At 40.9% G+C, this 10,703-nt stretch overlaps 1 protein-coding gene across 7 annotated transcripts in view; it reads right to left on the bottom strand.

Moving 5' to 3' along the window:
- The window catches only part of QKI (QKI, KH domain containing, RNA binding), a 205,098-nt gene that overhangs the window by 10,393 nt on the left and 184,002 nt on the right, over positions 1–10,703 (bottom strand). For 2 of the 7 annotated variants that reach the window (XM_015415305.1, XM_015415306.1), the window contains exon 6: positions 786–1,082. In XM_015415305.1, the coding sequence (XP_015270791.1) occupies positions 786–1,082 (297 nt within the window). Of the gene's footprint in view, positions 1–785; positions 1,083–1,370; positions 1,395–10,703 lie in introns of all 7 variants that reach the window. The other 5 variants (XM_015415302.1, XM_015415304.1, XM_015415301.1 and 2 more) reach the window with 4 other exon arrangements.

Genomic DNA, 10,703 nt, shown 5'->3' with positions numbered 1-10,703 from the left:
ACGCTCTTCTACTCTAACTTATGATATTTACTCCCCCCCCTTACTGCCATAATCCATTATATCCAACCCTAAATCCAGTATTTCCAAACTTCTCATACCTGGTGCCCAGTTAATACCACCTTGTGGTAGGCATCTTTTGCTCAGGGGACAGTATTGTGCATTTTAAGTCAATCGTGATATTTCTGGCTTTCTCCTCCTGCAGTGCATCCTTATTCTTTTGTATATGGGATGTCACTGTCCATACACTGCCGAACTGGATGAGGTTTAATGATGTTCTGGTCCCCTTCACTCTGGGGTGCCAGAGTGGTGAATGCATCTCACAGAGAACCTTAAATTTTTCAAGATACATGTCACCCCCACCTAAATGCGGCACACCAATGTGCTTTGTTACGCAGTTTGGGTACCATAGCATAGGCTCATCCATCAATTTCGTCTAAATACAGAAAATCATTTTAATCCAAAAATATGCTATAAAAAGAAGTATTGTATTCTAGATTAATTTTCTCCATGCTTTATAAAATAGCATTTTCAAAATCTGCAAAGTATTTAAAGCAAATCGGATCAGTTTTTACTCTTACTTGAGAAATATATGCTTGCTTGTGCTTACGTTAAATATGTTACAATGAAAAGCTGGACAACTCCTGACTATTATGATATGCTTAAAAGAAATACATGGCTTATACTTTCTCCCAATTGATGACATTTTCAGCAATCAGCAAGTTATACATCTGTGACATATACCGTCTAAAAATTAATGTTCAGTTCCTTATCTAGAAGTCACTTACCTAATACACCACTGGGTTCAATGGGATACTCAAGAATTGATGTAGCAGGTGCCAGTGTGTAGGGATACTCATAAGGTGTGTAAATTAAACCAGCTTCAGGTCCTGGGGGAACTATTGCAGCAGTTGGGTGAGGAGTTCCATTTGGCATGACAGCGGTCTGTATTTGTCTGATCAAAGGCATTATGGTAGGGCCAGCTGGCGTAGGGGTACGCAGGGCAGCTGGTGGGAGAACAGGCGCAGGCCCTGTAATAATCCTTGGAGCCTGGGCTGTTGCTGCAAGAGAAAAGGCAAGGGCTGCTACAGTAAGCAAAGAAATTTAGAAGAAAGTATGGAGACAGCAGTGCAAAACATGGAAAGATGGGGGAAGTAGAAAAGTAGGAAAGAAGAAAAATAAAAGGAAATCATTAGTACATGCATTGATCACTCAGTGCCAAAGCACACCATTCAAAAGCAAACAGCTTTCCATTTCCCAGTGTGATTAAGTATGAACATGCAAAATAAAAGCCAATTTCAAATGGTAAAGTAGATTTCTAAAACAGGTTACACAGCACAAAAGCTCAATTTAGACCACATATTTTTCATTACCTATGCCTTCAAGACTGCATGAGACTGAGAGGCATGCAGGAAACAAAGAAAATACTGTTGTAATCACACATGGAATATTAAAAAATAGTGAGATTATAGAGTCCACAGAAACGTAGTTATGCTTAGATATCATAAAATATAAAACATTTCAGTTGCTGCTTGTAATATAAACATTCTATTCAGTATGCATATATAAAAATGTGTCTATAAACATTATCTATTTTCAGGATAACTGGGGATTCAGATGGAGACTGGATATTTATGGAAAATTGCTTAAGCTTTGTTAAGTGGTCCCTTGTGATGAATACCAACCGATCAATCAAGACTTGTCGTCCTCTGATATTAGAATATTCTAGCCTATGTTTCTGAAAAACACTATAGCTGAATCTAGACTAGAAAAATAGTACTTCATCAATGTGTAAACCCTTGCTCACATTAGTACACAATGTGCATCTAAATACACACTTAAGATGGCTACCATCCCTTCTTAAGAGTTAAGCCTAGTTTTGACTAATTCATTAAAACAAAGCATAATACAGGTCCCGGTCACACGCGCGAGACAATGCGCGGGGGAAGAAAGGCTATTTAACCCAGATGAAATTGACCCGCAGTTGCGCAATCACACAGTTCTTTGAAGCTGCAGGCATAGCCCGCCACTGCATGATCAGACGCAATTACGGGTGAGTTGGGTTTTTTTTTTGCTGTTTGTTTTTGATTCGCTTAAACAGAGGATCAATGAATCACATCTCTACACTGAGGGCTTCCTACGGCAGTATGCGATGATGCGCATACTGAGAAGAGGGAAAAAACAACGGCACGGTGTTGGGATGGCCTGATCAGACCATTCTGAAGCCATGAGAGCACGCTGGAGCAATCACCCAGGGGAAAGTGCATCTGTGGCCCGTAGCAACCCGTTTGATACTGGACTATCCCCGGTATTTTTTTAACTCCACTTCTTCGGCAGAGTGAGACAGGTTGCCAACGGGTGCGGGACGCTTGCCAGATGTTCCCGTGTGATCGCACCCTTAAAATCCGCCCGGCATTCATGCCTATCACGTGGCTAATTCTGCATGTGATCGGGACCACAATTTATCAAATATCTTCTCAATTTTATTCACAAGTCATTGAGAGTTAATAAACCATTTTGTGAGCAGTATGGTTAGGTTTTAAAGTCTAATATAGTATAACTGGAATATAAAAAAGGCACAGAGCTCTGCTCTAAATAGCTTTGTCAATGGATGAATCCATGTTTCTAACTAATATCCAGTTTCAGTTTCCAGGAAAAACAATTTGCAGTGGTGTAGCCATGCTAGGTAGTTGCAACAAATACAAAGAATTTTTGTTAGCACCAGCTTTTTCCTGTGTTAGGAATAGTAAGGCGTGGAGTAGGTAAAGTCCCTTTATTCCTCCTTTGTTCACATAGATCAGCAATATCAAACAGAAGATCATTCCAGAAATGTGAAAGAATGCTTATATCTAGACTGACTTTACACTGTAACAAAAGCTGAATCTTAGTATGACTGTTTTTGGTGGAGAAGTTATTAAGGACAAGCCTCAGTTAAATAAATCTATGTTGTACATAGATAATATCTGTGATTTATTGATGTACGTTAATGAAAAAGTAACTAGTTACTAACTCCCCACTCCACTGGCCAAAGTTTTACAAATCATTTCAAGGTAGAAATTTCTCTAAAGGCAACCTGAACTGCAATCTGGATATATGGGTACTTGTATAAATTGCTTTGTGTTTAATTCTGCCACATACCATAAAAATGGGGATACAGGAACAAATTCTGCCTTTTAGTTCATCTGAAAGTAGGGCTGCTGGGCACACCTGTTCCAACTCCAGCTATGTGGCTTGGCACCTGGGACCTCAATTATGTCAAGGTAAGAACATAAGAGTAGCTCTGTTGGATCAGACCAGTGATCCATCTAGTCCAGCAGTAAATTTCACACAGTAGCCAGTTGTTCTGAAGGGCCAACAAATAAGGCACAGAGGCCAACGCCTTCCCCTGATGTTGCCTTCTAGCACTGGTATTGCTGCCTGTAGAAATTCAACTTGCATGCATGTTAGACTCCTTGGGCCGTGTTAAGTTGCCGTGTCTTTTGTGTGCAGATGATACAATTGCCTCTCAAGATCCATGAGAGCTAAGTTTCTAATTTGAAGGTCCTTCTCTTAAGTAAAAAATGACAGATAAAGAAATATAAGTGGGTAGTTGCTGGTCAGTCTACAGAGCAAGTAAAGCAATTTAAATATTTAGGAGGCTAAGTGTTGCAGCCCCCCTCCTGTCTAGGTGATGAGCTGATTTCCAAGATAGAAGTACTAATCCAAGTGTTCTATTTCCTCCTCAGGATGTTTTTGAAAGAAAATGCAATACATAGAGGAACAGAGAAATCCAATCTTTTTTTAAAAAAAAACTTTTCAGAATAAGCCAAAATAATTTCTTCAATGTTAAAGAATCCAGCCACCCATGCACCCACTCACCCTCCTTCTGAAAAAGTGTGCTTGTACACAAAAGCTTATACTAGGAATAAAACAGTTGGTCTTAAAGCTGCCAAGGGACTCCAACTTTATTTTATCTATCTCTCTTTCCTCACCCTCCCTTCCTCCCCCCAAAAGGAGAAGCAGCCCTGGAGAAGGAAGCATATGTTCGGGGGTGGGTGAGGGGGGAAGAGGGAGGGGGCAGACTTGTTTTTGTATATCTCCTGCATGAAACAGGAAGCAAAGAGCCACCAAGGGAGTTGGGGGAAAGCAAGCTATGCTGCAGCTGCAGCAGCAGCCCTGAAAAAGGAAGCAGGAGAAGGAAGTTGCTCATGGACCAAGATCTGAGTGCTGCGGGGGCCAGATCTGACCTGCCATATATTTGACACCCCTGCACTAGATGGACCACTGGTCTGATCTAACAGACTCTTAAGTTCTTTCTGTACAATGTATGGAACCTAGAGTTGTCAACTTTCTCTTTGATAAGGCTCTTCTACATTTGTTGACCACCTGGCTGGCAGAAATTTTAGCATAGCATGGAGAAAAGTCTCCCCAACTAAATCCATGCATTTCTGGTAACCAGTAGATTAGAAGACCTAATAAAAAATACTTCTCATGTAGACGATCTCAGATGATTTTTCTAGTTACGGCACTACAGGTAAGGATGGATCCTGATCACATCTTAAGCAGAACATGCTGCCCTATGATGTGATCAGGTCTTACCCAAGAAGAGAACACAAACCAAGCTCATGAGTCTTTTTGATCTTTCAACAATTAACAGGTTGACCAAGCTTTATTAGGCAATCTGCTTTTATTAAAAGCTTGGCATTGTGCTAGGCAGAAACCTGTACAGGGTAGATACAACCCATTACATTCACCCCCCCTCCCCCGATACAGGATTCATCTCAGGTTGGAGAAAAGGCATGGTCACCAATAACAGCATTGGGACCCAAGCTGGTATTAAAGGAGGAGTGGGATCTGTCACTGTACTGGGAAACTCTCTGAGCTAGAGCAAACCAAAGAATAGACACTATGCTGATCCTATAAAGATTGTTTATACAACTAAATATTACATATGCACAGGCTGTGAACAGTGTATGTAATTTACAGTTGCCAGTTACACAAACAACTCAGTCAGTTACATGAACAATTATTTCTTAAGGCATCACATGATACTGGTCACATCTGTGGTATAGTGGGTTGTGAATATAAACACATGAGCCTTCAGATACCAAACGGAATTTGGATCCTTCATAGATTACGGAACTTTCTGGATACAAAGCACATGTTTGTACTGCTGAGGTATCGTTCTTCTTGAACACCATGCCGGTGACTCAGGCTATGCATTCAAAGCCCTACTTTATATCTCAGACTCCCAACTATCAAAAAAAAAAAAATCTAGCACGGGTTTATGTGGGAGCACACTAGATTAGTAACAACTGGGGTTGCCACCAGGAGAAGGTTTAATTATTGATAATGTCCATGACCGTTTAATTTCTCCTAACCAGGTTACAAGCAATACATTAGATTCTACAGAAAATGTCTATGGGGAAAAGTGCTGCAATGCGCTTGGAGACACAGTGAAGACAAGATCTGCCCTACACCCCTAACATTAGGCAAAACTATATGTAAGTGTACAGTCTTTCAGTTACTATACAGGCATACCACCCAGCCCCAAATAGCACCTGAGCCTCCCTTGCTCAGTCAATGGCTTATCTGCCATTACCTGTCATGTCAACCAGGCCACCTCTAAAGGAGTGCAGTGTCTTTTGGGTTAATCGCTATCCTAGGCAGTCTTGAGGGAAAATGCACCAGATTCTACAAGGAAGCAAGGAAGCATTTCCCATTAAAGGGAAGGCAGTCTGAACATGCTCAGAAACACTCAATATTTAAGTTTTAGAATTTTGCAAAAAAAAATGTATCAACCCTATCTTCATTTCAGAATATGTCCATAGCACTCTCGTACACAAAGTGCAGTTTCAGAACACAATCTATATTTTAGATTTGTGTCTGCAAATAGTAAAAACTGGCAATATACAGAAATTATCATTCTTCTTATAATTAGTTGCACAGTTCAAGACTAAATATTGGAACGTTATATTCATCATGTTTACAGAGTCAAAGATAAACACCGTGTTTTAGAATTCATAAAGAAAAAGAAACTTAAGGTTAACGAAGTTGCTTTCCCAAATTACATGGCAGAACAGCTCACAATCAGCTCTGTCCAGTTAAATCCATATCAGCAAGAACATTAAGCACATAATAAATGCAACCCCAAAGGGGTTCTTGCAGAAAAGCAACCCTCAGAAGCTACTATGTCACTTTCCCCCCAATTAAGACATTTCTTTGGACAGAAGAAATTATACAATTTGATTGGTACAATGCAAAATCCACATTCCAAATTGTGTTTTTAAAAATAAAATGCTCAACTGAACTGTATCTGCTGTGTGGAATGGGGTGGGGCTTAGCACCTCTCATCACAATTCTGTGCAGAAATTAAATAAATACAGTTCCAAAAATGTTATTCTTGCCCCTGTCAAAGAAAAAAGCCAACAAACATCATTGGAACAAGATGTTATGAAGTAGAGAAGTAAGTCAGTGAAAACAAGCAATACTCATAAAAACACCTAAAATAAAGCTCATGCATGCCATACAGCCTGTTATGTTTCTTCTTTACAGGGTGGGAGGGAACAGGAGTGAAAGTGATGGCACAGGCTACAGACATCAGAGAGAGAAATTGGGTGCCCAAAGTTACCCTTCCTCTTGTTTTCTGATGCCTTCCTGAGGGAAGTGATGCTAGTGTGTCTCTGTGTCAGTGTCATGCCAGGTATGGCTGGATGCCTTGGTACTGGCTTGCCAGACTGATTTGGTCTGAATTCACTGGATTGACATTGGTTCCCTGAGTTTGCCACATTGGAACCGGGTTCTGTTCGGCTTCTGTGGTTTAACATTGGTTCTGTTGGGCTTACAACACTGTCCCTTGCTTACATTGGTTTGGATTCTCTGGTTTGACATCTGATTGTGCTGGGGTTGCTGCATTTCCTGTGGTTCTGCTGGGTTTCTCTGGTTTGATGTTGGTTCTGTTGGGCTTTGCTTTTGGAGGTATTTGGCTATTGACTTCTTTTCCCTGGAGAACACATGGAATTTCCCCCCACAAAAAAACACAGAGAAAAGTAGGATGTCTGGGGGGACCTTGTTCCGGGGCCTATAGAACTGGACCCTTTGATCCAATTCACTTGAAATTTGGGAGGTCCTTAGTGGACAGACAGGAATAGATTCCCTGCAAATGTCAGTGCCATTTGTTTGAAAATCAGCCACTCCAGAATCCCTGAAGCAGTCTCATATGGAACAGTAGACCCAACAATTTCAGAGTTCTGAAGGAAAATACCCGAATCTGAATCCCAAAATGTTATTAGAGGCCTCCATAATCCAGAGTACTGGTATGGAAACCACTCCCAAAATTCAAATCTAAAAAATACTGATTTATTTTCAAATGCACTCTCCAAGGAAGGCTCAACAAATTTTCTTTGACTCTAGGACCCCAGACAGATTTAGGAGGCAGAGTCATTTTTCAGCCTTCAAAGTTTCATGTTTGACTGACCATATTTTCTAGATTGCATTTTTGGAAATTTTGAAGGCATAGGGAAAAATAATTTCCCCCCTGATTTTTTCCAAGGAAAATCTGGGGGGAAATATATGCAGTGCTTACTTTTCTATCAAGTCTACACTTATTTTACAGCTCTATCATCATAATTGCATAATTAGTAACCTAAGATGTAAATTTTTATGCTTTGGCATATTTATGGAATATGAAAAAACAGAAATGCTATAGTTTTCTAGGAGGAAAACTGGAAATTACCAATATGTGTGACAGAGAGGCATGCTGCACCCTGTGCTAATTTAGTGCATATATCTTAATTTCTGACATCTGAGAAGCATGAAGAAATTAAAGTGGAAGGTAGATAACCATTCTGTAGTAAACAAAGGAAAGTGTATTATATGCACAAAACTGTTCTTATACAGGGCCTACCATTATTTTTTGATATCAAGTTTATAACACTGAAAACACTGCACTCCGTTATAATTAAACACATGATAACATATTAAATTGTTTAAATATGAATAATGTCAGTGACAATCAACATATCCTTGAAAATATATGTTTAATTTCTACAGTAAACCTCTTACATGAAAAAAATCATACTTTACATTTTGAGTAAAACCTTGTATCAAACAGTATTTCACTCATTACAAAGGAAGAAAGATTTCACAGGAGTTTTTTTTCAGAGCTCCCCCAATTTACAAATTCTTACTTTGGAAAAATTGGGGAAAAAATCTTTGAAAAAAGTGGGAACTGCTCTTTTATTACCCTTGAATTTTTCCCAGCCTTCACATCTCTAGTTATTGCTAACACAAAACCTAGTCCTAAATTCTTCACATTTCTCATAGTTTTATTAAAACAATGACAGAAGAGCTCTTCCAAGTTCAAGCCATCACAAATCCAACAAGATGGAAACTTAGTAGGGGATCCAACAAGCCAATATGAACAGAGAATCCTATGATGAGCGAAGGAAGAAAAAGGAAATGTTCAAGAAACAAAAGAAAGGATATACCTCTAAAGAAGAATATCTGAAGGTTGCTAGGCACTATAGTTTAGCCACCAGAGAGGCCAAAGCTCAGAGTGAGCTGAGGCTAGCCAGGAAGGCTTGCTACAACAAAAAAATAATTCTCTGGATATGTGAGGAGCAAAATGGAGAAACTGACAGAATACAGAAAGCAGAAAGGCTCAATCAATGCCTATTTTGTTTCAGTTTTTTCTCTGAAGAAGAGAACAAGCCATCTAGAGATGGTCGGAGGCAACACATGGCATTTGGGCTGCTCGTTGACATGGACAGAGCGATTGTTGAAAGCCACCTGGTGGCATTGGATTAGTATACATCCCCAGGGCAGATGGCGTGCATCCAAGAGTGCTCAAAGAACTTTCTAGAGAGCATGCACAGCCTTTCTCCATCATCTTCACGAACTCCTAGAGGATGAGAAATGTGCAACAAGATTGGAGGAGGGCAAATGATACCACAATCTTCAAAAAGGGAGGAAGGATGATCCAGGGAACTACAGGCCAGTCATTCTGACCTCTGTCCCAGGGAAGATATTAGAGCAGATTTTAAAGGGGTCAATCTGCAAGCATCTGAAGGGCAACTTAGTGATCTGAGGAAGTTAGTACTGGTTTGTTCCTTCTTTGATCGAGTGATGGGCTTACTGGATCGTGGGAACGCTGCCCATTTTGTTTGTCTGGATTTTAGTAAAACCTTTGAAGGTTCCCTGTGATGTTCTGATGGGGAAACTGGACTCCAGAATAGCTAAGTGAATAGGGAACTGGTTTGAGAACTTTACCCAAAGAGTAGTTGTCCATGGCATTTCATCTGATTGGAGGGAGGTGTCCAGTGAATGCCACAGGGCTTAGTTCTGGGTCCAGTATTTTTCAATATTTCTATGAATGATATGGATGAAGGGGTGGAGGGACTACTGACTAAATCTGCAGATGACACCAAATTGGGAGTAGTAGTGAACACCCTGGAGATACAATTCAACGAGAGCTGAACACACGGGAAAAGTTGCCAGATGCGAACAAGATGAAATTTAACCAGGTAAGTGCAGAGTTCTGCACATGGGTAACAAAAATGAGATGCACGCATACTGGATGGGGGATACACTTCTGGGTAGCAGTACACATGAACAAGATCTTGGAGTATGAACACAAGAATATAAGAGAAGCCAATGCTGGATCAGGCCAATGGCCCATCTAGCTCAACACTCTGTCACACAAGTGGCCAAAAATACAAGGTGCCATCAGGAGGTCCAGCAGTGGGGCCAGGACGCTAGAAGCCCTCCTACTGTTGCCCCCCCAAGCACCAAGATACAGAGCATCACTTGTCCCAGACCGAGAGTTCCTATCCATACCATGTGGCTAATAGCTACTGATCGACCTCTGCTCCATATATTTATCCAATTCCCTCTTGAAGCCGTCCCTACTTGTAGCCGCCACCACCTCCTGTGGCAGTGAATTCCATGTGTTAATCACTCTTTAGGTGAAGAAGTACTTCCTTTTATCCGTTCTAACCCGACTGTTCAGCAATTTCATTGAGTGTCCATGAGTTCTTGAACTATGAGAAAAAAGTACTTCTTTCTCTACCTGCTCTATCCCATGCATAATCTTGTAAACCTCTATCATGTCATCCCTTAGTCGTTGTTTCTCCAAGCTAAAGAGCCCCAAGTGCTATAACCTTTCTTCATAGGGAACATAAGAACATAAGAGACGCCAATGTTGGATCAGGCCAAAGGCCAATCCAGTCCAACACTCTGTATCACACAGTGGCCAGAAATACCAGTGCCATCAGGAGGTCCACCAGTGGGGCCAGGACATTAGAAGCCCTCCCACTGTTGACCCCCCACCAATCACCATCACTTGCCCCAGAGTCCCTATCTATACCTTGTGGCTAATAGCCACTGATGGATCTCTGCTCCATATGCTTATCTAATTCCCTTTTGAGGCCGTCCATGCTTGTAGCCGCCACCACTTTCTGTGGCAGTGAATTCAATGTGTTAATCATTCTTTGGGTGAAGAAGTACTTCCTTTTATCCGTTCCAACCCGACCGCTCAGCAATTTCATGGAGTGCCCACGAGTTCTTGTATTGTGAGAAAGGGAGAAAAGTACCTCTTTCTCTACCTGCTCTTTCCCATGCATAATCTTATAAACCTCAATCATGTCACCCATCAGTCGTCGTTTCTCCAAGCTAAAGAGCCCTAGGCGCTTTAGCCTTTCCTCATAGGGAAAGTGTTCCAACCCTTT

This window comes from Gekko japonicus, unplaced genomic scaffold (assembly GCF_001447785.1).
Source record: "Gekko japonicus isolate JY-2015 unplaced genomic scaffold, Gekko_japonicus_V1.1 scaffold519, whole genome shotgun sequence".
Taxonomy (NCBI): Eukaryota; Metazoa; Chordata; class Lepidosauria; order Squamata; family Gekkonidae; genus Gekko; species Gekko japonicus.
Note: the sequence above shows the minus strand (reverse complement) of the source record. Positions and strands in the feature narration are given on the sequence as shown.